This window comes from Phaseolus vulgaris, chromosome 11 (assembly GCF_000499845.2).
Source record: "Phaseolus vulgaris cultivar G19833 chromosome 11, P. vulgaris v2.0, whole genome shotgun sequence".
NCBI classification, from domain to species: Eukaryota; Viridiplantae; Streptophyta; class Magnoliopsida; order Fabales; family Fabaceae; genus Phaseolus; species Phaseolus vulgaris.
In genome coordinates this window covers 39021908-39049508 of record NC_023749.2, presented here as the reverse complement: position 1 = coordinate 39049508, position 27601 = coordinate 39021908, and the positions used below count along the sequence as shown (strand labels likewise).

General features: G+C 38.4%; 2 protein-coding genes across 2 annotated transcripts; both read right to left on the bottom strand.

The window, feature by feature from the left end:
- Positions 1 to 1024: 1024 nt before the first annotated feature.
- LOC137807125 (uncharacterized) lies at positions 1025 to 1543 on the bottom strand. Its single transcript, XM_068607590.1, has one exon. It carries the CDS (start codon positions 1541 to 1543, stop codon positions 1025 to 1027), a length of 519 nt encoding a protein of 172 aa, XP_068463691.1.
- Positions 1544 to 10573: 9030 nt separating this feature from the next.
- LOC137834564 ((-)-germacrene D synthase-like) lies at positions 10574 to 24580 on the bottom strand. The gene is made up of 7 exons (XM_068642590.1): positions 24379 to 24580; positions 24023 to 24308; positions 13140 to 13515; positions 12815 to 13030; positions 12590 to 12728; positions 11265 to 11510; positions 10574 to 10941 (listed from the first exon to the last, which is right to left on the bottom strand). The coding sequence occupies exons 1-7, from the start codon at positions 24505 to 24507 to the stop codon at positions 10648 to 10650; spliced, it is 1686 nt and encodes a 561-aa protein (XP_068498691.1). The 5' UTR covers positions 24508 to 24580; the 3' UTR covers positions 10574 to 10647.
- Between the last annotated feature and the right edge of the window lie 3021 nt (positions 24581 to 27601).

Sequence of the window (27601 nt, the reverse complement as noted above, 5' to 3'; positions counted from 1 at the left end):
ATATAGAACATCATGAATTAGGAAGTTGCTCTTGTCACCAATGGTGCCTCTCGCAAGAATCTTCCCTTTATTGTTGTCCCCATAGCTTACATGCCCCTTTCTTACTTTAGAATAAGGTTGATAACAGAATTACCTATTTTAATACAATAAAAGCAAGTAGCAACCGGTTGTTTCGATTTTTCAACTGGTTTAAATTTTCTGACAGTTGAATAAGGCTTTGAAACACCACTTTTATTGCTCTGTGGATTAAATCCCAATCCAGATTTTCCAAAAACACAATTTTGAGATGTTAGGACAGTTTCAAAGTTTGATTTTCCTTTTGAAAGCTTATCCACAGTTTTCACAAGATAGTGAATCTTCTTTTCAAAAGAGATTCACAATTTTCACAACCATTTGAGTCACTCTTGCAAGAAGATCTTTTGTAAGACTGTTTCAGATTTTCAAAATTATTTTTCAAATTTTTCAGTTCTTCTTCCAAGACTTTGACTCTCTTTTCCAACCAATTATTCAACTCTCTTAATCGATTGTTTGAAAGAGCTAGTTTGTTATCTTCTTCATGTGTTTCTTTAAAAGCATTGAGAAGTTGGCTGTAATTTTCACTATCAATAAAGGAGCTAGAACTTACACTGTTTGTGTCACTTTCTTGCCTTGTCATTAGACACAAATTTATTTCTTCTTCTTCACTTGAAGAAGAGCTTGAGGAGTTAACATTTTAAGCTTTTCTTGATTTTCCTTTCTTCTCATGCTTCTTGAAGTCTTTCCTCTCTTTATTAGGACATTCAGTTTTAATATGACCCTGTTCACCACATCCAAAGCAAGTATATTTGTTAGAATTAAAATTGATAGATTTCTTGTTGTCATACCTATTGGAAAAGTGATTCTTGTTGTTTCTCTTCTTGAGGAACTTGCTGAATTTCTTGGACAACAAGCTAAATGTTTCCTCATCACTTGAGTCTTTACAACTTTTGTTCCCAACAACCTTCAGAGCAATTGTTGACACGTTTGTCCTCATTTTCTTGAAGGTTCAGCCTATGGTCAGGGAGGTGAGATCCTTCGATTCGGATATGGCAGTGACTTTGGGCTGCCATGACCTATCAAGACACTTGAGAACTTTGATGTTGAGTTCCTCTTTATCAAAAGTTTTCCCAAGACTCATAAGATGATTTGCTATGTGGGTAAATCGTTTTTGCACTTCAACAAGGGATTCACCCTTCTTCATTCTAAACATCTCATACTCTTGTGTGAGAGTATACTTTCTTGCCCTTTTTACATCATTTGTTCCTTCATGAGTCACCACAAGAATGTCCCACATTTCCTTTGCTGACTCACATTGAGATACCCTGAAAAACACATCAGAACTTAAAGAAGATGTGATAATGTTCTTAGCAATGTAACCATATTGAGCTTTCTTACTTTCTTGCTCGGTCCATTGGGACCAAGGTTTTTCATAAATAACTTTTTCATTTTCAATCTTAAAAGTAAAAGGTCCATTTTTTATTGCATCCCAAATACCTTTGTCAATTGATTCAACAAAGATTTTCATTCGTACCTCCCAAAATTGATAATTCACACCACAGAATAGTGGTGGTCAATTTATAGAAGCACCTTCCCCAAAAAGGTAGTTTATCAGCCATCAATTCAGAATTTTTGATCAACTTGAATATCTTTCAAGAACCTAGCTCTTGATGCTAATTGTTAGAATTGAAGGGCTTAAACAAGAGGGGGGTGAATTGCTTTTAAACATTTTTCCCAAAGCTTGAAGGTATGAAGAGAGTCAAAGAAGAATCACAACCAAAGGAATGAAAGAACACAAGTTATAAAACAGTTTTAGTTGAATTCCATAAATTCAACCGGTTGTTTCTTCGATTGAACCGATTGTTTTTATCAGTAGAATGTAAAAACAACTAAAAACATATATAAAAGAATTAAAGGAGAGAAAGAATCACACAAACAGTTTTATACTAGTTCACTGTTACACCAAGAGCTACATCCAGTTATTAGAAACCTCTAGGTATCCACAAAGTAATCAAAAACCATATTACAAACACACAACCCCCAAAGAAGTGATCTTGATCCCCTCAAGAACACACACTTCCTTTGGCACACCACAATCACACCATAGATCAGAACACCCTCAGATTCTGTGAAAACTAGTACTTACAGAATTACAAATGAAGAAAGAAATAGAATTGATCACACCTGGTACAAATCAAATCAAAGTACACAACAAGTCATACTTCACTCTTAGAAAAATATCCAAAGCCTTAAGCAATCTTGGAGAAAACTTGATTTCACAAACTGATCTTGTAAGTGTTAATGATAGGAGTGCAAAACAAAAAAATTATACTCCAAGAAGCAATTGAAAACATTTATTGTAAAAGCCAAATCAGTTCCGAATCATTTAAAGCAAATTTAACTAATTTAACAAAATTTTGTTAAGAAAATTAAAAAAAAATAGGTTATTTTGTAGAAATAACTGATTGAATTGGTTTAACAGCAAAGTCAACCAAATTCAAACCTATTAAAACTAGTTTCAAAAATTGAAACGATAAAACAACTGGTTGTTCTTCTGCTTCTTCATAAAACAATCTTTTCAAAAGGATTTGAATTTAAATCGGCTCTGGATTCTAACTAAGAGTGAATTAACAAATTCAAACTACCCCAAAACTCACACAACTAAGTTATAATCAGCCTTCAAGCAATCCATGGAGATTTGGAGTCATCAAAGCTCTTGTTCAACAACAACAGCTTGAACAACAAATTTGTTTCATCTTTGAGTGGCTTTCCACGTCTTCAATCCCTTGATTTAAGCTCCAATCAACTAAAAGGAGTAGTAAATATAAGTGTTTAGTATTTTTATGTATTTTTTCCGCTTTATTATAATATTTTAGAATTAAGATTGTATTGTTCATTTAGTTTGAATACTTGTACAAATTTTATCTTATAGTTTATATTCTTATAGTTTGGACATGAGTTTGTAACAGAGATTGCGAGTGGGTTGCGTAAAATCATGGATCCGGACCGGACACAGGATGTGAAATCATTTTTCGGCTTGGGAATTGTTTCATGAATTAAATCATTTGTTCTGGTTGTCTAGCCATATGGGGTTTCCTTGTGCGGCGGAAGGAAATTCAGTATGTGTGAATGTAACTAGTTTGGTTGAACTGGGGGTTGGGAGGATTTGCTCATCTCAACGATGGGAGGGTTCTTCGTGTTGGCAACCATTCATTTGTCAAGGTTATAATCTTCTTCATGCTAAACTCACTTCCCCGTTTATTGAAAAAAAAATTCAATTTTATTCTAGTTAAATTTTAGGCATATTAGTGTGAAATTTTTTACATTATCATCATCTTTGATATAGATTTGGAAGACATCATAAAAAAAACTTTTTACAGTGTCAATACATTCTAATTTAATTAATTTTATTCAACCCAGTTGTTGTTTCTGCTACTTATATATGTGGCCTTCAATTGCAAACTGGGTCTGACCCAGATGTGTTTTTCAACATTAATGCAGGAGTTGGAGGGATATGGAACTCAAGTTTTGGATCTTGGTGGGAAGGTTGTGGTTCCTGGGTTCATTGATTCCCATGTGCATTTCATTGCTGGTGGATTTCAGTTAACATTGTTGGTGGTCAATCAAGTGCAGTTCAGAAATATAGTCATCAGAAAGTCGAATTGTTTAGGATGGATTTTGGTTTTCTATAGGATAGGATACTTGAATCATTTGCATGTCACCTAATTTTGATGTTTCTATACGAGAAGTCCTTTATGTTTGTAAACGTACAATGTGTTCCATGCTTTAAAATACCACCTGTAGTAACAGATGAAGACGGTGGAGCTGAGAGGTGTTAGTAAAAAGGAAGGAATTTATCAGAAGAATCAAAGATATAGCACAAAGTAAGTCTTGAGATTTTGCATACTTTTTCCTAGTAAACGAGGCTTTCACCCCCACCAAGTTTGGTGGCACCACTGCACTCATAATCTCAGATGAGAAAGGCATGGGGAAAGTCCTGGGGGGAGACGGTGGCGGCGCCACTCTTTCCTCCGCCACCCGCTCCTTTTGTGCTTGCAGCGTCTTGCGCAACTCTTCGTTAACTCGATTTAACTCCTCATTTCTGCCCTGTGATGCAGCCAAGTCCGCTTGCATCCTTTCTTGTTCCATTCTTGATGCTGCTACATCGTCTTGCAGCGCTCGCATCATTTCCAAGACCTGCGCCATTGTCACAGCTCCTTCTTCAGCTGATGGCGCGGGTGAAGTTTGCCTTGTCTTCCTCATTTTCTGAGCAAAGAATCTCAAGAACAAACGAGAACTGACAGCAAAGTGTGGATGGGATCACAAATTCACACGGCCCCACGGTGGGGGCCAAATGATCTTGCAGGGGATTCGAACGTCGAAGGATTCGCCACGTCAAACTCTGTCTTCCGCAAGAACGCTCCAAGCACTCCACAAGAACTCCAAGCAAACCTGCGAAACACAACAAACGGTGCCTCTAGCGGCCGATTGCACTCCGACGCTCAAGTCAGCCTTGCAAAACCACCAAAGAACTAAGAACTAAGAATCTCAGCGAGACTCGTGTGCGCTCTGTGATTCTCTCTCTCTCTGTGTAAACTAGTAACTCGCAAGAATGGATCTTACCTTTCTTTCTGCATGAGCACAGAATGCCTTTATATACTCTGTTGCGCGCCTAAGTTATCCGTGTACGAAGTAACTTAGCGCGTTTCTTTCATTAGGTGTCTCGTGCAACCTCAGTGTGAGCACCAAGTGTGGCTTGGCTAAGCGCACGCACTAGGCATCACCTACTATGTGAACGATCACCTCTGCTTTGCACCATGCACGTTATGGGTTAAGAGAGCACCAATCACCGACTGGCTTACTAGCTCTCTTAGGCCACTCTCGTGCACGACACTACTAAACACCTAACTTCTCCTTTCTCTGATACTCTGCCACACAAGGTTCGTATGCAACGCTCTCGCTGGGAAACGTCCTTCGTTTCCAGCTCAACTGCGCGCCACACGAAAACCCGATGACCATCGCTCACCCCGGATGACCGATCGGTGCACCATAGCTCCACGCCCTCGGCTTCCAGGCGCTTATCTAGGCGTTGATCGCGCATCCTCTCGGACCACCGATCACCCCCTGATCACCGATCACCCCCTGGGTGACCCTCTCAAAGACACATCTGCTTCCCTGGCCCACGTGTCCTACTAAGAACGGTCCACGTGGCCATCTGTTGCTGACGTCACCGACTACCGATGACCGACCGGATCAGTTTCCTTGAAGGTTATCATATATGTCAAACTGTCAATTCATATTTGTTTAAGCGTCTGCTCAAATGCGTTGTACATATTTCAAACTTGATTGAGGTTCTATAGTTAAAATTATCTTCTAAATATTTGATTCCATGGACTCATCATGGTAGGTAGAAACTAGAATGAATTAAACTTGCTTTTTTTATAAGATAAACCATGTCAGATTACATTATCCTATATTTCAAGCTTGATAGTCATAAACCTGTATTCAACACATAATTATTGGGATTATTTTAGACGCTACATAACACCATCAATATCATTATTGAGATTATGTGTAGAAGAAACTAGATAATATAAATAGTTTAATTGGTGAGTAGCCTTATTTTTCCTTGCCCTGACAATTAAGGAAAGATTACACGTAAAAATAGCATTGCTAAACAAACTAAAGAAACTTTCTTAAAATCAAATGAGTTGGTTGCAACCAAAATTCCAATCAGGAATGCCTTTCACAATTTCTCCAAAAAAGTATGTTTGGCCGAAATTCTCCACAATTAAACAATTCATTAAAATATAAGAAACAAAAGTAAAATTGCACAATATTTGAGATATGAGAAAACTCATATAAACATCAAACTATTCATGCAAAAAAAAAAAAACAATGCAGTAGTGGGGCTTTGGAAACCCCTAGGAACAACAGGGTTCGGAAACCCCAGGAATGGTAGGGGTTCGAGAAACACCAAAAATAGCGGGAGTTTGGAAACCCCTGGTAATAGCGAGGGTTTGGAAACCCCCGAAAATAGTGAGAGTTTGAAAATCATCGGAAAGTAATTGTTTTTCCAGGGATTAGTAAAAATCGTCGGTAATAGTTAGGCAAAAGTTACATCTACCAGGAAAAAAAAACAAATCGCGAGTAATGCACTTAGTGGAGGTTAAAACCTCCGGAATCGTCATATATAACTCCGATTAAAATTTTTATTTTTTAATGACATCTATTGAAAATTAAAATAGTTAGGCAAAAGTAAAAATGGTTAAAATAAGGTAAAAAAGGTAGTGTATTTAAATATTGAGAGAATGGAGGGAAAAAAAGCTACAAGTTTATAAGCTATAAACTAATGTCTTTTGGAACCAAGAATAAAATTCATAGTGAAATAAAGATTTTATCGGATTGAACGGAAAGAACAAGCAGGAGAGATCACTTTCCTTCATCTACTCATAAATTTAATTACAACACCACCACTACAATCAATGGGGAGACACGTACGTTTTGGCCACTCAGAAACGCAACTGCTCCGACGATGCCGGTGACGATGACTCCAAGAAGCTCATGCTATAGGCCGGCAGATCCGACGGCGGTGCTGACCAGCGCGCGGCAGAATGAACATGTCGATCGAGGCGTCGGCGACCTTCACGGTGATGGAGCCAGAGACGATGCAACACATGTTCACTGGCGAACTTGGCCCCGACCGCGACTTCTTCATCTACATTCGCCACTTTAACCCGACGGTGCTGAACCTGAGCCAATTATGGTCGCATTGGAGGGCACAGAGGTGACGTCCTCACTCAGTCACCTCCCAATTTTAATTTTAGGTTTCTCACCCATTTTTGCAAGAGTGTTATAATTAGATTGTTTAAATGGATTTAGACGAAGACAATCAATTAGTCATAGTTATATTTTTAAAAAATATATATTTATTAATTAATATGAAATATTATTATTGATATTAATATTAATATTTTTTTTTTATAATTTTAATATTATAAACTCTTCTTTAATTAAATTAAAAAATAATTAAACCAAAATTAATTCTCTTATTTACTTCTAACAATGTTAAATTTTAAAATTATTTTAATTTTGTATAACCTTCTTTTTATATTTCCATTTTAATAAATCCTAAAATTATTTTTTATTCCATTTTCGTCATAAAATCCTAAAAATAAGTGTTGAAAAATATCTAAATATGATGTTCCACACTCTTTGGACAATGGGTTTCGACTTCGGAAAGATGGGGAATTTGGCCAATGACTTTCGATTGGCTTTGAGAACAAGCATTGGATTTTGATTTCAAAATGTTTTCGATTTCACAATGGATTTCAAAGACTAGGGTTTACCTCTGACAGTTTTGTTTTGAAACATACTAAACTTGTTTCATATATCTGGAAAACACTTTATTTTTTTAATTCTATATGTAATACTTTATATCAGGATAAAATATGTATGTAATACTTTATATACGGACAAAATCTGTATATAATATTTCTGTTTCATGGCGCCAAAATTACATATAGATTAAATTCATATGTAATCACTTTTGGCTTACATACGGAAAAATCGTATGCAATTTTTATTTACATACTGAATTAAATCCGTATGTAAATATCCGTATGTAATGACTTTACATACGGATTCATATCCATATGTAATAATCGTATGTAAATAAATAATTTCTTGTAGTGTATATTATTTTTAATCATTAAAATTCATTCTTTTTTATTAGACTAAGCTTCAAGGTTCCAATGAAAACTCAAAAGAATATGTGGAACAAACATTTCAATCAATATTTGGGAAAGAAAAACTTGGGAGAGTACGTTATTATAGAAAGACTATGACATCATCAACATTTAAAAAAAAGGAAAAAATTGTTGCTATAAGAAAAGAACATGCAAATGAAATGAGTGGCATGACAAAGAAAAATGAAGACTATGAAGACGATCTTGAAGAAGAATGAACTTATTGATATGTAGTAAAGAATACATTATGCTTTTTTAACTAAGTTTATAGTTTTAATTTTAAAGACTTGATCCTTAACATTATCCTTGTAGAAATTTTTTATTATGTAGTTTGAACACATCCTTTGAAATATATGAGATTATTTGTTGGGTCACTACTATTTCAATACGCATTATCTTTCAATACTTATTCTTTCCATCTTGAACTTTTGTATGAGTAATTTCTCTAAAATTTAAAAAAAAAAAGTATTGTGATTTTTGTCAATACTCTAAGCAACGCTTTTAAAATTGTGGTTCTAACAAAGACTTTAGGCAATGGTTTTAAAATTGTTGTCTTTACAAAAAATCGTGACCTATTACAAAAGGCTGATATCACTTAGACCACGACAAAAAAATCGTTTTATGTTGTTACCTAAAGTAATATTTGTTGTAGTCTTAGGATTGTCATATGACATGCTAGGAATGAAGATTATTTGGAGAACTCAATAGTCATCTTAGAATTCTCCTTAGCTTATAAATAAGAGACTCCCCTCTTGTAATTTCTAGACATGATTGATATATGAAATTTTGTTTCTGTAATTCTCAGCACACTTATCTAAGTCTCTCTTCTATGATGCTCATGCATTCTTAGAAACTCAAAGAAGGTTTCATAACCTCTTCCTTTCCCTTTACACCTTGTAATCTCACGCCCAAACCAAGAACCTCCATGATCATTCGGTGCTTCCTCCATAAATCTACAAGTCTTTCGCTGTCTTCCATCAATCTACACTCAACACTCAAGAAGAATTGCATCATCTAAGAATGAGCATGGAACAATTTCCATCACTTTATCTTAAAAAAACCTTCAAGATTGGTCCAAGAACTTGAATCCTTCCTTTCAAACTTGAATCACTTCGCACCAAGCCTTACAACAACCCGTTCACAACCTAAATCCTTTGCCTAACCCATTAAGAACACCTTTTCCACCATTAGGGGTTGTTTTTCTTATGCTAATATTGCCTTCATTTTTAAATTTATGAGTGTTCAATCCATCACATATAAACCTTCCCAATAAGGTTTACATCAGTATATAATACTGATTTTTCTTACAGTGGATGTGCGACTTTTGGCATATCAAAACAACTTAGTCGAAGTGAACTATTAATACTTATTTTTATGCCCACAAATGACACCAATATTTTGACCACAATTTCATTAAGATCAACAATCACATCTAAGATATTATCTGCTTTAGAGCTTATTATTTTGGCATGGTTTATTCCTTAAAAGATAAATGGATAGAGTAAGGGATGAATGTGTGTATAAGTTATCATTAATCTTAACTTTTAAGAAATATAAAACTTTTGAGCATACAAGTTGATGTGAGTTGATTTTAGGATTGTTCATTTGTTTGGTGACACTTTACTTAGATTTAGATTTTAGGACAATTATAGGTTATAAGCCTAAGGAAAATTCCCACTGGACATTAACTTAACAAGTGTTAAGTAGATGTGAAGGTTCATTTCCATAAGGCCAAAGGAAAAACACAATTAAAAAGTGAAGATGAATGCCAAAATATGGTGCAGAAATTTATGAAACACAAGATGAGCAACATATGAACCGAATTGAATTCAAGGAACCAAAGACAAGAACAAGATATATTTTGAAAATGAAATTGGAATGGAAATGGAATGGAAAAAAATGAGTGAAAGGAAACTTAGGAGATATGGAATTGTGAAAGGAGCACGCCACTTGGATGGTGAATTGAATCCAAGATAAGTGTAGACGCCGCCACTTGAGAGCTCACAACACTCACAAGATAAGACCAATTTTAGGAGGAGATTCACTCACTCACAATTCTAACACAATTTGTGTATAGTAACTTTACTCTTAATTCAACTTGTGAATACATGAGGTAGGTCTCCCTATTTATAGATTTGGGAGCCTTGGAAAAGAAGAAAAGAGGGTAGAAGGGTAAAAGCCAAAGTGGTGTGGTTTTAGGTCTTGACTTTGGTCAAAACTGCACAATCCTACACATTCTAGAATCTAGGTTTTCCTTTCTACCCTAATGGACTTCTTATGTGCCCATTCTTATATCTTCACCTTCTAATTATGCTATATGAACCTACTCTTGCTTATTCTGCTATTTGGACCCCTCATGTGAGCCCAACTTATTTACAACATTTTTCTAAATATTTAAGAAGACTAGTAGGAAGAATTTTAGGTGCTCCGGTCCTTGTCCATCCCTCCTACTGATGAGGTCTTCCCTTGATTGTTGAGATGATCCTTCATAGTTGGCATCCTTAGTCATCTTCTTGTGGATTTGGGTGGTATCACCAGTAGAGTGAGTATTTTATGGAAAGATATAGTACGTGTTTGAAAAATGGTATTTAGAGTATCTTCCTTCAAGGAAAATTGAAATCTTATATCATCCTCAATTATAACAATTAATTAACTTGGTAATATTTAATTCAATTGTTCTATCTTGAACAAAAATGAAATTTCATTATTTAAAAAGAGATGTTTACTATTTCTAAAAGTTATTAATTTAAAGAAGTTTTCCTTTTGACAAATATTTGTTCTTTGACCGTCTTGTTGAACAATCTGAAAGGGATATTCAATCAACATGTAATTAATAAAGACCAAAGTAGATAAACAATAATTGATAGAAGACCAAAGGTTCTAGTTATACAAACATCTTTTTAACTAATAAAGATTCAATGTGATCTTTCATTATTCCTCCTGCATTTGTATAGTTATCTTCATCTTTGTAATGCATGTCGATCATACGTGCAAAGTTGACTACACGCATAAGAAAAGTCTTTGGTACTTGAGTAGGTGCTAAGTATGCTTCATTTATGTCCTTCCAAGCATTCTCAACTAACTTTTGTAGTTTTTCAATGGCACATTTCTTTGACACTTTATGCTGCTTCATATAGCAGTAAATGCTTGAAACAACATGTTCTCTCTCCTGTTCAAACTTTATAAACAAAAATAAAATAAAAATAAAAATGAATCCGAACAAAATCAATATTTAACAAAACATATAGGATTTGTTAATGGTCTTACCAAATTGTTATTATGTCTACCTCTTTCAAATTTTTAAATTTTTTGCAATTGCCAACTCTTAATATAAGATAAATAAGATGTTTATTTTTAAACTCAAATTATAATTCTATTATTACTATTTCTTTTCGACATATTTTGTAAAATTATGTGCATTTATCAGTAGTCCTAGAGAAAACTTTGTCACATTCTATTTTTAGTTAAATTGATAGAAATTAATTAGTGTTTAGCATGTACCTCATCTCCAACAATGTCATCCATGATTCTGCATATAGTTGTAGAAGCTGCAATAACTTTTTGTTCATTCGTTGCCCACATAAGAACCTTTTCTGTTGTATCTTCCATGCCTAGGAAAGATAAGGTAATCAGGAAAGGGTAAGCACTTGACATTCCTCTTACTTCCATGTACTCCTCCATTGTTGGAATGTGGTTGGTATGACACCATCTTCCCTCAGCCATGTGAGCTTGGACTAGTCTTTTCATCTATCATTAAAGTACAAATATATAATTAAGCGGGAGCATCATCTACAGATAGCGGTGACAACTTTCAAAATAAGATCAACATATAGACTACGGTTCTAATTATAAATGTCCTCTGTTTAAAACAAAGCATATAGACTATGGTTTGGTGGCCAACCATCACCTATAAAGGCCACTATAGACTACAGTTTTTAGGAAAATGTCACCCCATATAGACTACGGTTATTAGGTCATAATTGTCATCTATACGCTTTTTTATTTCCCACTCCAAGCATTTTCGTCTTTGTGTTTTCATCTCCGTTATTCCCATTGTTGTCTTCTCTATAACTTCTCTTTGTTGCCATTGCTCTTATTGCTTGTAATGTGTCTTTTCTTATTGTTTTTTATGTTTTTTTTTTCATATTTTATGTGTTTTCTTGATGATTTTTTCTCTATTTTCAGTTCAGAACAAATGGGTTCCAAGGTTTGACACTTTTGCTTTTGTTCTCCTTCTCGTTGCTGATGTGCATCACTGTTGAAGCTCTTCAGCTCCTCTAAAACCTTTGTTTCTTTACCACAACCTTAAGTTTCCATAACTAGAAGTCGTTCTCTCTCAAAAATTTCTTGACATCAAACTTGGACGGAAAAAATAACAATATTGAAGAAAACAATTTAGGTTCATATACACTATAGGTGACAGTTTTGTATATAATTGGTGTCTATAATGGTCTAATAGATTACGATTGTGTGGTCTTCTTCTATAATTCAAAATTATAGACGGCGTGTGCATAGATTACAACTCTAAAACCGTCATACCATATTCATATTTTGGCAACTGCACATAATTGTAGTAAATCCTAATTCCTTGTTTGGTTATTAAATAGGAGTGGTGATGTTTTTAGATGAAAAATGATTTTTTTACACCTCTAATATTTTACATAAAAAAATATCTATTTTTTATACTCCATACAATTCAAATTAGCTGGAAAAGATATTTAGTTTATATTTTTTTATGCAAATATAGAAATAAAATAAAAAATTGATTCAACTTCTTAAAATAAGTTGAATAAAGAATAAGAAAAAATTACTGAAATTATAATTACTTCTTTCTTGGCATACTTTATGAAATATACTTTTCCTTTCTTTCTCATCTCTTTCTCAATTTCTTCATAAACATCCAAAATTGCCTTATAACATAATTGCATGTATTTTGGAAGATCAACCAAGCAACAAATATCCCACCTGCAAGTCTTGAGAAAGTTATCTTTGATATATTGGAAGAATTAGGCTAAAGATATACTACTATGTGTCATTTTGGTGCGCGTAACCTCTCAATTACACTGGTGAAAAGCTCAAGTTCTTCGATGGTTCCATAAGCATCATAGAGGTCATCAATGATGGAAGTTAGAGCTATTGCTTTTGTTGTTATCCATCTAGAATATTGTGGTTCAAAGTAGACACCCAAAATCCAAAAACAACATTCGACGATCCTATCTCGTGTAAAAGGTAAATTGGTTGAGACACTTAAATCCTTAGTCCACCATCTGCATCACAAAAAATAGAACTAAGATTCCAAAGACAAGAGCAAGAATCTTTAACTAGTATTCATTGATTTATGCAACGAAAGGTAAATATGTGTGAGGAAGATATTACTTGGTTAGACTGCTGACTTCTTTCAAATGTAGCTCCTGCAGCATATTAAAATCTAATTTTGCAAATGTTAACAATTTTTCATCATGAGATGGATCTTCTTCGTAAAAAGGCATATAATATATCACCTCCAACCTAGGCAAACATCTGCGAAGTGATTGTTTTAAGCTATGTTGCACTCGTGCCGCATGAGAACAACTTAATTGGGTGGTTATAAACTTCATTAACTGCTCAAAACTGAACTTATGTGCTTCTTCAAGCATATATTCTCCATGACATCTTAGTCCTGCTGCTTCATACAAGCTTAACATTCCTTGAATATCATCAGCTAAACTTTCCTTAAACTTTCCGGTTTGGTCTTGGAATTTGCAAAATATACCTGTTTAATTTATAAACATGTGTTGATTTCAAGATATATATTTAATTATATAATTGTTATAAGGAATACTATCACACAATTGACTTACACAAATTAATATCAAATTATTTAAGTTGGTTTGAGTCACCCTATAAACCCAACCTTAAAAGTGAAAATTGTTTTGACAAATAATAAGTGTTGTATAATTTAAAAGAAATTAAAGCTTATTTAGGTCAAATTATATTTATTAGAGATTAGAAAATTTGATAACTGAGAAATTTACACAAACCGATGTACTTTTGTATTTTTTTTTTCAAAATTTACACCAAACAAAATTTGTAATCATAATCATAATCATAATAATAATAATCATAATAATAATAATAATAATAAATTTATTGATATTAATAACATTAACAAAAAAATATGAAATATACCTGATCCTGCCTGTTGACCAGAGCGCTGGAAACTGCCTCGTCAAAGGATCGACGTGTGCACCGCTTCAAACCTCCGTTCCTCTACGAGATCCACCTCAAGAACCTGCAAAAGAAACAGAGCGGCGCCGCTGCGGCCGATCGCACTCCAACGCCCAAGTCAGTGACCGAATCACCAAATACTAAGAGAACAAGAACCGTGCAAATCCTCTCTCACAGTAAGCTCTATAACTCGCAAGCGTAAAGAGTATAATCTGAACGTGCGTACCTCAGAAAGTTCGTTGAGAACTCTTATATACCTGGTTACTTTCTCTCTCCTGGCAGTTACAGACTTGGACACGTGGCTCGCATCCAACTGTACACGTGCCATCATCTGGAGCCTCCTTGACTTGGGCGCTGCTTCTACTCTCGTTTTGCTAAGTTACCTATGCATGGTACTGCCCAGTACATAGCTAACTTGGGAGTGTGATCTCTACTGGAACTGGCGAGTTAGGGTGCCTTCATACACCTTCCCTGTGGTCTCGCCGGCCGCCTTCATAATCTGCACCACCTTCATCTCTGGCGATGTGCTTGCTCTGGCGATCTCCAATCACTCGGTCGCCTGAGTTTACATCTGGCGACTTCATCTCCAACCTGGTGATCGCCGGTTCTGATATGCTGGAGATCGGAACACGCCAACTTAATAACTGACGACTTCACGAGCCCCCCGACTTCCTTCCCTTCTGCCAACCTGGCGCCTTGTCCACACGTCTATACTGTAGCTTGATGCCACGTCATCACTTCCGACCACCAGGGCGGTACACAAGCCCCCCAGTCTTAAGCGAAGACTTGTCCAGCGAAAAGACTGAAAGAGTCACGTCAACACCGGTCTACGTGGCACTGACGCAGAATTCCAAGCGGTTGTACTTTTTGCTGCTCTGACGCTCCACCAAACCCCTCACCCATCGTTCGACACGTGGCTTCATCAACGGTTACCTTCAGCTACCGTTTGCGCTTCCCAAACCCATTTCGAAAAAACTCTTAAACCCATTTCGCTCCACACTGTTCCATCACTTTCCCTCGTATACAGCTTGCAACAGACTTTATGCCTTTTCGTATATATGTTTTGAACTGATATTCATTGTTAATGACAAAGTCTACGTTTTTCCTCTTATGACTTCTTTAACTGCTTCAACTTTCCTTGCTTGCTTAATTCCGAAGAAAAGACTTAGGAAAACTGTAGGCACGACCTTTGACTTAACTGCTTCGAATCACCTCAACTTCGAATAATAATCACATTTATCAACTCGTAACTTAAGGCAATAAACCTTAGCGTAAAATGAGACCTTAAGCACCAAACTTTGACTCAGCTACTGGCTTAAACACTGCTTCACCCGATCTGCTCCATCAAAACGGGTCTTTTAACTTTTTCGCCACTGTTTGAACTTTTCCTGGTCGCTAGAAACTCTTGGCGATCAGCTTCTTTCTGGCTTCACGCCTTGGCCATTGTTCCTTGATCTGGGGGTAGAGACGCCTTTCGGATCCTTCTCTACCTCCTTGTGCTTCAGAGCAAGGGATCGGGTGGCTAGGCGTTCTCTTCGAACCTACCTTAGCCACCCTCAGAACTTCTTCCACCCTCTACATCGTACCTGAACTCGTTCGAGACGAGAAGGATTTTATCTTGCCTGAACTCGCTCATAGGCGAGAAGGTCTTTAACCCGCCTGAACTCGCTCACAGGCGAGAAGGTCTTTGAACTCGCCTGAACTCGCTCACAGGCGAGAAGGTCTTTGAATCATGCCTCTACATTGCCCCAGGGGTTACATCTTCTCGCCCCCAGAAACACGGAGGACTTTTACTTGCCTCTACATTGCCCCGGGGGTTACATCTTCTCGCCCCCAGAAACACTGAGGACTTTCACTTGCCTCTACATTGCCCCAGGGGTTACATCTTCTCGCCCCCAGAAACACTGAGGACTTTCACTTGCCTCTACATTGCCCTGGGGGTTACATCTTCTCGCCCCCAGAAACACTGAGGACTTTCACTTGCCTCTACATTGCCCCAGGGGTTACATCTTCTCGCCCCCAGAAACACTGAGGACTTTCACTCTTTCTCGCCTGCACTCGCTCGACGGCGAGGAGGTCTTTAACTTGCCTCAGGACGTGCGAGGGCGTTGAGGTCTTTTAACTGGTGCCTCCGATCGCCGAAAGACGATGAGGACTTAAAAACTTTAACTGATGCCTCCAATCGCCGAAAAACGATGAGGACTTAAAACTTTAACTGATGCCTCCAATCGCCGAAAAACGATGAGGACTTAAAAACTTTAACTGATGCCTCCAATCGCCGAAAAACGATGAGGACTTAAAAACTTTTTAGAAAGCATGCAATATATCTTTACTCGCCTTAAATCACGTATAAGTGACAAGGTCTTTCCTCAAAACTTTTTGGAAAATAGCAGGCATGCAATCTGAAAACGCCTTATACTTCGAAAACTCTTCTTTTATTGGGTGGCCTCATTAAAAACCCTCCTTAGGGAAAAAAGAGTGCCCCCTTCAAACTGTTTTATCAGAGACATTGTAATGTAACTTTTGTGTTTGTCTTTACTTACCAAGCTCTTAATTATAGTACAACTTCAGGTGCGCGGCGTTCCAGGTGCGAGGAATCGCCCCTCCTTCCAGCGTCTCTAAGCGGTAGGCGCCGTTCCCGAGCGCCTCGGTTATTCTGAACGGTCCAGTCCACTTGGGCGACAGCTTATTCTCCATCTCGTACTGGTGGGCTTTTCTCATCACCAGGTCGCCTTCTCTAAACTGCCTTGACATCACCTTCGAGTTGTACCTTCGCTCAACCCTCCTCTTCACCGCCTCAGCCTTCAATCTCGCTTCCTCTCTAACCTCATCCAGTAGATCCAGGTTCAGCCTTCTCTCTTCATTCGAGTCTTCCTCTACAAAGTTCTGGAATCTCGGCGAGCTCTCCTGAATCTCTACTGGAATCATCGCATCACACCCATAGACTAGGCTGAACGGGGTCTCATGGGTTCCTGACTGCTTGGTGGTATGGTATGCCCAGACTATACAGGGCACCTCCTCAGCCCAGCTTCCCTTGGCTTTTTCTAGCCTTCTCTTCAAACCTCTCAACAACACCCGATTAGCTGACTCCACCTGGCCATTTGTCTGAGGGTGCTCGACGGATGCAAACACTTGTTGAATTCCCACCCCTTCGCAAAGTTTCTTCAACAGGTGGCTTGCAAACTGAGTCCCATTATCCGACACCAGGCGTTTAGGCACTCCAAACCGGCACACGATGTTCTTCCACACAAAACCTTCGATCTTGTGTGCGGTGATCTGGGCCACTAGTTCTGCTTCGATCCACTTGGTGAAATATTCAATCGCCACCACCAAGTACTTCATCTGCCTGATCGCCAGCGGGAAAGGTCCCAGGATGTCGATTCCCCAGGTATGAAACGGCCAAGGGCTATAGATCGACTTCAACTCCTCGGGAGGCGCCTTATGCCAATCGGCGTGCTGTTGGCATTGTTTGCAACATTGGGCATACTTCTTGCAATCTTCTCTCATCGATGGCCAGTAGTATCCTGCACGGAGAGTCCTCGCGGCCAGAGCTCGACCCCCGACGTGGCTTCCGTATATACCTTCGTGGAGCTCCGCCATGATTCTCGTGCACTTCTCGCCATGTATACATTCCAGGAGCGGGTGAGTGAACCCAAACCTGTACAGATCGCCATCAATCAGGGTGTACTTGCTAGAATTCTTCTTTACCTTCCTAGCCTCAGTCGGATCCAGCGGGAGAAGGCCATCCGCCAGCCACCGCTTGTACTGTGTTACCCAAGTGTCTGGCTCATGGGTAGCGCAGACCTGCATCACGTTCACCTTCTCTCCCCGACATGCTCTAATTCTCGGCAATCTCAGAGTTTCTTGCGTCAGGGACTTATGGCTTCTTGCTGCTTTCTCCGTCGACTTGCTTATCTGAAGGACCAGGTGATCTGCCACAAATGCTCTCGGCGTCTTCAGAGTTTCTTGAATCACCGTCCTCTGCCTACCCCCCTTGCCTGAACTGGCGAGCTTAGCTAGCAAGTCAGCTCGGGCATTCTGCTCTCTGGGCACATGCACTACTTCAAAGGAGGCAAAAGAACTCTTCAACTCCTGCACATATTCCAGATAGGCCGCCATTTGTGGATCTTTAGCCTGGAACTCGCCTGTTACTTGCCCTGTGACTAGCAGCGAGTCACTCTTAGCCATCAGCACCCTAGCTCCCATCTCCTTGGCCAGCAAAATTCCGGCGATCAACGCCTCGTACTCCGCTTGATTGTTACTGGCTTTGAAGGCAAACCTCAGAGATTGTTCGATCAGCACGCCGTTGGGTCCTTCCAATATGACTCCAGCACCGCTGCCCTGCTGGTTCGACGATCCATCCACCGAAAGTACCCAACGGAAATCGTCCCCTTCGACTCGCGTTGCCTCAAATGAGAGCTCGACCACGAAATCTGCAAAGATTTGCCCCTTAATCGGGCCTCGGGGCTCATATTTGATATCAAACTCTGACAATTCTACTGCCCACTTCACCATCCTTCCTGCAACGTCAGGCTTCTTCAAGACCTTCTGGATGGGCAGGTCGGTCATCACCAGTATTGTGAAGCTATGGAAGTAGTGGCGCAACCTCCTCGCCGAAAATACCACAGCCAGCGCAACCTTCTCCAGGGCCTGATATCTCGTTTCGGGGCCCTGCAACACCTTGCTCACAAAATAAATAGGCTTCTGAGCCTGACCTTGATCCTGGGCGAGCACCGCACTCACCGCCCTCTCAGTTACAGCAAAATACAACCTGAGAGGGGTTCCCACCAGCGGTTTGCACAGAACCGGCGGGCTCGCCAGATACTCCTTCAGCTTGACGAAAGCTTCCTCGCACTCTTTCGTCCAAACAAACTTATTGTTGCGCCTCAGGCACTGAAAATAGGGATGGCCCCTTTCTCCGCTAGCGGACACGAAGCGGGACAGGGCTGCCATCCGACCTGTTAGTTGTTGAACCTCTTTCACCGTAGCTGGGCTCCTCATCGCCAAGATGGCGGCACACTTATTAGGGTTGGCCTCTATGCCTCTTTCAGTCAAGAGGAAACCCAAAAACTTCCCAGCTTCCACGCCGAAAATACATTTCTCTGGATTCAGCTTCAATCTGAACTTGGCGATTGTCGTGAACAATTCCTCCAAGTCGGCAACGTGTTTGCTCTTTTCCGGCGAGGTCACGACCATGTCATCGACGTACGCTTGCACGTTCCTTCCCAGCATCGGTGCAAGTACCAGATCCATCAACCTCTGGTACGTGGCCCCCGCATTCTTCAGCCCAAACGGCATCACTTTGTAGCAGTAGCACGACCTCTCCGTCATGAAGGCTGTCTTCTCTTCATCCATGGGATGCATCTTGATCTGATTATACCCCGAGAAGGCATCCAGGAAACTCAACAGCTTACACCCCGCAGCACTATCCACCAGGGCGTCTATGCTTGGTAAAGGATACGAATCCTTTGGGCAAGCTTTGTTCAGGTCGGTGAAATCGACGCACATGCGCCATTTCCCGTTACTCTTCTTCACCAGCACGACATTCGCCAGCCATTCAGGGTACTGGACTTCCCTGATGTGGCCTGCAGCAAGGAGCTTCTGTGTTTCATCCCTAATCGCCTACCTCCTCTCCTCGTTGAACTTTCTTCTTCTTTGTCGCACTGGTCTCACCAAGTTGTCCATCGCCAGATGATGGCACAAGAAGTCGGGATCAATCCCGGGCATGTCCGAGGCGGACCATGCAAACGCGTCCAGATGCCACTCAATCACCTTGGCGATCTGGTCCTGGAGCTCGACCTCCAGAGATCTTCCCAGCTTGAAGATCTTTCCCCCGATCTCTTTCTCGAGCCACTGCTCGACAGGTTTTGCCCTGGATTCTCGGGCGATCACCGCCCTGGCGATTCCCTGCTCTCTCGCTTCCTCAGGGCGATTCCGCGCCTCTTCCTCCTCCAGACCAGCGTCTCCTTCCACTAGCTCAGCGTCCATCATCTCCACGTCCCTTCCGACGGTCTCTTCCGCTACCGTCGATCTGGGCTTCACATTGGGAGGTGGGGCGGTTGTTACATAACTCACTGATCTCTTGTTTTTCAGGCTATTCTCATAGCACTTTTTCGCTTCTTTCTTATCAGACTTGATTGTGATCACCACCCCCTCCATAGACGACAACTTTACCTTCATGTGCCGAGTCGACGGAATGGCGCCTATCCTGTTAAGCGTGGGCCTTCCCAACAGGATGTTGTATGCTGAAGGGGCGTTTACAATGAGGTACTTGATTTTCTCCGTCCTCGAACCAGCCTCGTCTGTAAACGTGGTTCTCAACTCAATGTACCCCCTGACCTCCACCTGGTCACCAGCGAACCCATATAGGCACCCTCCATAGGGCCTTAGCTGGTCAAGGGGCAACTCCAGCTGCGTGAAAGTCGGCCAGAACATCACGTCTGCCGAGCTTCCCTGGTCCACCAGAACTCTGTGGACCTTCCTTCCCGCCGTAATCAACGAAATGACTATGGGATCGTTGTCATGGGGCACAACGTCCCAAAGATCCTGCTTGGTGAACGTAATGTCCACCTCCGGCGAGTGATCTTCAAACATATCCATTGTCATCACCGACCGCGCGTACTTCTTCCTCTGCGACGCGGTGCATCCACCACCTGAGAAGCCTCCTGCAATGGTGTGGATTTCCCCGTGGATAGGTATCTCGTGTTGCTGGGCTTCTCCACCTGCTGGCTGGGAACTCGACGCTCCCCCCGTCCTCCTATCCAGCAGATAGTCATTTAGGAACCCGCTCTTAACCAGATGATCGAGCTGATATCCTAAGGACAAACACGAGTCCAAAGTGTGGCCAAAGCCTTGGTGAAACTCACACCAGGCGTCTGGCTTTGGTCCCAGCACCTTGTCACCCACCTTCTCAGGCGCTTTCAACCTGGCAGATATATTGGGAATGGCGATCAGGTCCGCCAATCCCATAACAAACGTATGCTTAGGCGGGCGATTGTATTCCCGGCGTGCTGGTTGCTGGCGTCCCTGGCCCCTCCCCTTGTTCCTCCTATCATAAGGATGGCGAGTCCTCTGGTCCTTCCTGGCCGCCGCCGCTGTTTCCAGCACCCTTTGCGGCTGGATCCTGGTCTGGGCGCGTGGCCTAGCGGGAGCCACGCTCCCTCTCTTCTCAGCGACCTCACTCTCGTCGGCGATGTGAGCCACCGCAAGTCGCCTGACCTCAGCAAACGTTGCAGGGTGAGCCCTGATCAAGGCCTCGCAGAATGGTCCTGGCAACACGCCCTTCTTGAATGCATAGACCAGCATTTCTTCATCTTTGGCCGGCGATCTGACCATCTGCGCTCCAAAGCGATTCAGGTAGTCTCTGAGGGACTTTCCCTGGTACTGCCTTATATCAAACAGATCATAAGACACCCTGGGCGGTGCCTTGTTCACGATGTATTGCTCGACGAAAACCTTCGAGAATTGCTGAAAACTGGTTATGTGACCGTTAGGTAGGCTCACAAACCACTCCAACGCTTACGAACATCTTGCAATACACGGCGTCTGACCCTCCCGACAGCATCATCTGCGTATGGAACGTGGTCAGATGGGCCTCTGGATCCTCCACGCCGGTAAAGACAGCCTTAACCGGAACCACGCTCGTGGGAATAGGCGTGTCAGTAATCGCCTGAACAAAAGGCATAGGGAAAACGCGAGGTGGCGATGACGGCGCCACCTCTTCAGCAGAAGAACGCCCTTGCTGCTCCTGAAGAGCTTGACGCAGCTCCTCAGTCACCTTGTTGAGCTCCTCATTCCTGGCGCGAGAGGCGACCAGGTCCTCATGCATTCTTGCCTGCTCTATGCGTGAGGCTTCCACAGTTGCCTGCAACGAACGCATCATCTCTTCCATCTGCGCCATGGTCATGGCAGCGGCACCTTCAGCAGCGACAGGCGCAACTGGACTTGAGCGATTACTTCTCATTTTTCTCATGAAACTCAGCGAATCACAGAATGCAGCGAACAACACTTGCTTCAGCTACGATCGATTCAGTGATCAATCGGAAGAAATTGCGCGAAACTTCGCGGGGAAATTCAAGAATACCGCTACCTCCAAAGAAACCTGCAACTCCACCAGAAACCACTGCTCTTCCCACGGATAACCAAACGAGCGAAAGAGCTCAACTCCACCGAACGAATCGCGCGAAAACAGCAGAAAAAACCTCACTCTACCGATCAGATCCCAAACGAACGGTATAAAACGCGAATTTACCGAACAAATCTCAAACAAACAGCGAACGATGGTTGCACCAGCACACAACCACGCAGAAAACTTCGAAAACCTCCAAGAACTCACGCTATGGATGGGAGCAAGTTTTACACGGCCCCACGGTGGGCGCCTGATGATCCTGCCTGTTGACCAGAGCGCTGGAAACTGCCTCGTCAAAGGATCGACGTGTGCACCGCTTCAAACCTCCGTTCCTCTACGAGATCCACCTCAAGAACCTGCAAAAGAAACAGAGCGGCGCCGCTGCGGCCGATCGCACTCCAACGCCCAAGTCAGTGACCGAATCACCAAATACTAAGAGAACAAGAACCGTGCAAATCCTCTCTCACAGTAAGCTCTATAACTCGCAAGCGTAAAGAGTATAATCTGAACGTGCGTACCTCAGAAAGTTCGTTGAGAACTCTTATATACCTGGTTACTTTCTCTCTCCTGGCAGTTACAGACTTGGACACGTGGCTCGCATCCAACTGTACACGTGCCATCATCTGGAGCCTCCTTGACTTGGGCGCTGCTTCTACTCTCGTTTTGCTAAGTTACCTATGCATGGTACTGCCCAGTACATAGCTAACTTGGGAGTGTGATCTCTACTGGAACTGGCGAGTTAGGGTGCCTTCATACACCTTCCCTGTGGTCTCGCCGGCCGCCTTCATAATCTGCACCACCTTCATCTCTGGCGATGTGCTTGCTCTGGCGATCTCCAATCACTCGGTCGCCTGAGTTTACATCTGGCGACTTCATCTCCAACCTGGTGATCGCCGGTTCTGGTATGCTGGAGATCGGAACACGCCAACTTAATAACTGGCGACTTCACGAGCCCCCCGACTTCCTTCCCTTCTGCCAACCTGGCGCCTTGTCCACACGCCTATACTGTAGCTTGATGCCACGTCATCACTTCCGACCACCAGGGCGGTACAATACCTATGATTGATATTCTATTATCGAAGCATATCAAGAGTGAGACAAGAGAATTGTAACCAAGAGTGAGACCATATTTTTATTGGTTTAGACAACACTTATTCTAATGTAGTTTATTCATTTCTAATAATATCACCTTATAATTGTGGCTTAAATATAAATAGTTTATAAGTCATTATCTTTGGTAAACATCCATAATTAAATATCATATTTTTATTATTCTAAGTCACACTTTAATGTGATTTTTTTTAAAGTCACATCACAAAAATGTGACTTAAACATTTATGGTCCAAAAAATATGTTCTATGATGATTGATAAGTCATAATAATTGTTGTATTTTTCACTTTTAAACCACATTTATACTAAGTTGACCAAGCATAGTGCACCCTAAAATAATAATAAGTAATATAATGAGTATTTTTGTCTTTCTCTTACATATTTAACTTCATCCTTATTTTAGGTAAGAAACTCATTATTTTATTCCACTAGTTTATCTCCCCCAAACCACGTTTTTTCAATATTAGATTTGTAGCCAAAATTATTCTAGCTTACAAGATTTTCTATTTTTGTTTTTCTTTATTTAAAAAAAATGCAGACATGCATCCTACCTCATGGTCTGTTTCAAACCAACTTGAACTTGATTAACTCATTTTTGATTCATCTGCGCAAATAAAAGCTCAAAATTTGATTCGAACAAAGTATCTAAATTTGTTTAGACTTGTTTGTATATAGTTGACTTGATGATGTGATGATGCAATGCAAGTAGTACCAAAGTAGCCCAAGGAGCAAACTCAAAGAATAAATTTAATAGCATCACAAAAGAAGTTATTGTTTTTGAAAAAGAAATTGGTTAAAAGTTGATGAACATACTTGAAGAAATGCGGTATCCATGTTGTCTAAGCAACCTAAAGAGTAGAGTCGTTTGGTAAAGATGATCACTATGAGCTATGATATTATTGTCCTTTGTTGAAATGTCATAAATTTGACTTAGAACACTGTCAATTTCGTGCTCAAATTGGTAAGAGACACCCAAACGTTGAACTGAATCAATGAAGTTCAATTTAAAAGAGAAATTGTTATGATCAATAGGTGAGACAAGGGTCTTCCTCACGTCCTCTTTTAATAATTTAGCTTGTCGAATGTGGCTATCACTTTCCTGCATGAAATAGATTAAATGTAAAATACATGATTTTAGCTAAAGAGATTGAAAATAAAAAATTACATACAGCGGAAGTAGGAACGTAGGAAAGGAAGTGATTGCCCCAAATGGAAGGATGAAAATTTGCAGTGGGTCGAGTGAAGGGAGGTTTTCCACCATTGGCAGAAGTTGGAAGTGATAAGCCTCCGTTTGACATGGTTTTTTTGTGTGCATATAATGTAAGTGACTTTTTGGTGAAAAGGAGGTGTAGTTCTTAGCTTTGAAATGTTGAACAACAAACAACCCAACCAATTACATTTATAACAAACCAAAGTTATTTGGCAAAGGTAGTGACGTAAAGGCAGACTCAGTCTATGGAATAGGTTCAGAATTGAGGCACGGAAAATTATTTAATGTTTTTTTAATAACTCTTAGAAATACTTGAGTTGTTCTACAATACTCGTGGTTGTGAAGTTTACTTGTCATAACTCATTGATAGTTCTACTATATGAATACGAAAATTCTAATAAACAATTTCATCATTAACTATGGAAACCAACACATTTTTTTAAACTAATAAATTGGCTTACGTATAATTTTAAATAGCTATTATATTAAAACATTAATTGTATTTAGTTTATATAATAATTCGTATGAAGTCACAACTTTAGAACTAAATATTTTTTCATTAACTTGTATAATTCAATTAAATATAATGTGAATTGTTTAGTATTTATATGGTAGTATCGATATTTAAAACCTGTAGAGGAGTCATATTTTACAGTAAAAGTAAAACGATCAAAATAATTATTATTTAATATTTTGGTGAAACTAAACCCTTTGTTTAACGAATTAATTGGAATGTTTGAGGGTGATCGAACATTACAAAACATATGACTGTAATATAACTCAGTACAGACTGGCCAAAACAAAACCTTAATACTTCAGAAAAAAGATAATACAACTTTGGATGTGCTTGGCTTATTTGGTATTTTGGCCGGTGATTTAATATTTAGGTGGCACATGTTCAATTCAATCATGCATGTGATTATTAAAGAGTTCAGTTTAACAATTCAATCATCCAGTCTTAAGCCCACTCTTCTATGCATATAGCAGCCTCTTTTTATTGGCTATTCGATGCATAACAATTTTTTTTATTGCTTCAATATAAGAAAACGGTGATTTAATTTTGCATGATTAAGTGTAGACGCGATTTTCGTAGCTCAAATTCACGTAAAATCGACACAAAGTAATTTTTTTTTAACAATCTGACACATAATGGATGAAGGTATAGATTTAAATAAAAAAAATTATTTCAGTCTGTGTGGACAAGGACCGACGCAAATAGTAGGAAGCGTGGACTATAGCCACACATAGTTAGAGTTTATTGATTTTATATTTATTTAATGTATAACATGGTAATAAGTATTATAATTTTTACTTGTTTATTGTATTTATTTTAATTTTTTTAATATTATAATAATTTTTTAAATTTTAGTATACGTTAGTTAAATTAAATTAATTACGTGTTTGTTTTTAAATTATTTAAAAAAAAATTATCTTAAATAATTTAAAAAGAATTGAAAAATGTTAAAAAATAATAATTGAGTAAAAGAAAAAATGTAATTAAATTTATAAATGTTATATAAAATACTTACATTTTTTTAAAATTAATTATTTTAATTCAATTTATAATATTATAATAAGTATTTAGATATAAATTAGTTAAATTAAATTTATTAAATTGATTAAGTGTTTAATTTAAAATTATTTAAAGAAATAATCTTATAAAGTTTATAAGGAATTGAAAGATGTAGAAAAATAATAATTGGGTAAAAAAAATACATATTTAAATTTTAAAATTTTTATGTATTTATTTTTTGTTGTATAAATTAAATATATGTTTTCTTCTATAAATGAAATTAAGTTTTTGTGGTATAAATTAAAATAAATTTTTGTTGTATAAATTGAATTTAATTGTTTTTGTATAAATTAAAGAAAGTTATTTTTATAAATTATATACATTTCTTTTATACATTAAATTTATTTATTTGTTATATAAATTTAAAATAAAATGAATTAAATTTTTGAAAGTTTTAATATAATTTTTATTAAATTATATTTAAGCTACATACTTAAGAAAATTTTTACGTGTCCACATTAATAATTAATAATAATAAATATAATAAAAATCATAATATGACAAAAAAACTTGTTTGGTGTAGTAGTTAAACCTTCTTTGATCACTGAATAAACTTGATTTTGAATCTTGTCCACTCCAATTTGTATCTAACACTAATAATAGTTATGATAAAATATAATCTGGGTCGTTTTAACTAAACTTATCATCAACAAACATATGGCCAAATAGATCTATAAATTTAATGCAAATATTGTAATATACCACACCTTTTATGGTATCCACTATTTTGCATGGATTTATATTGTATGTTGAAAAACTACAAGTGAAATGTAGAGATAATGTATACATCAATGACTTGGACTCCTTTATTTGTCTAATGTACCTCATTCATAAAAATATCATTCACGAGCCGACAAATAATTGAAGTGGTGGCGCCTAATTTTGGGTCACTTGTTATAGGAAAGTTTTCTTGGAGAATAGAATCATACTTTGATACTCTAATTTTTTTTTCACATTTTCACTTCACAACCAATAATATTATTTTTTATTTTAAAAAATTATTTATTTTATTTTTATTAGATGACTATAATATTTTATTATTAAAAGAGGTTGTAAAGTAAAAGGGAGAGAAAAAAAAGTGTCAAATAAACTTTATTCTTTGTTGTCATCATGCACTAATAAGATATAAGTTCATGACATCATTTTATTTTATTTATCATTTTATTTTGTTCAATAATTCACTACAAAAAAATCACTAAATAAAAATTAATTTTAGAGATAAAAAATAATAAATAACTATATTTACTAAATTAGATATTATTTTATAGACTAAAAAATTTATTGGTATCTAAAATAATTTATATTATTAAAATAATTTAAAAATTAGTATTTAATTAGTTACCAATATATTTTGCCTACCAACTAATTTTGATTCTAAAATAAATTTGGTAACTAAGATATCAATTAATTAATTAGATATTAATTTAAAAATTATTTTATAAATTTATAATTACTTTAAATATTAATAATTTTTTAATTTATAAAATAATATTTAATTTAGTTAATATAATAATTAATTATTTTTTATTTTTAAAATTAGTTTTTATTTAATTAATTTATTAGTGAGTCTTGAGAAATACTTAAGTTGTTCTCTGTCGTGGTTGAGAAG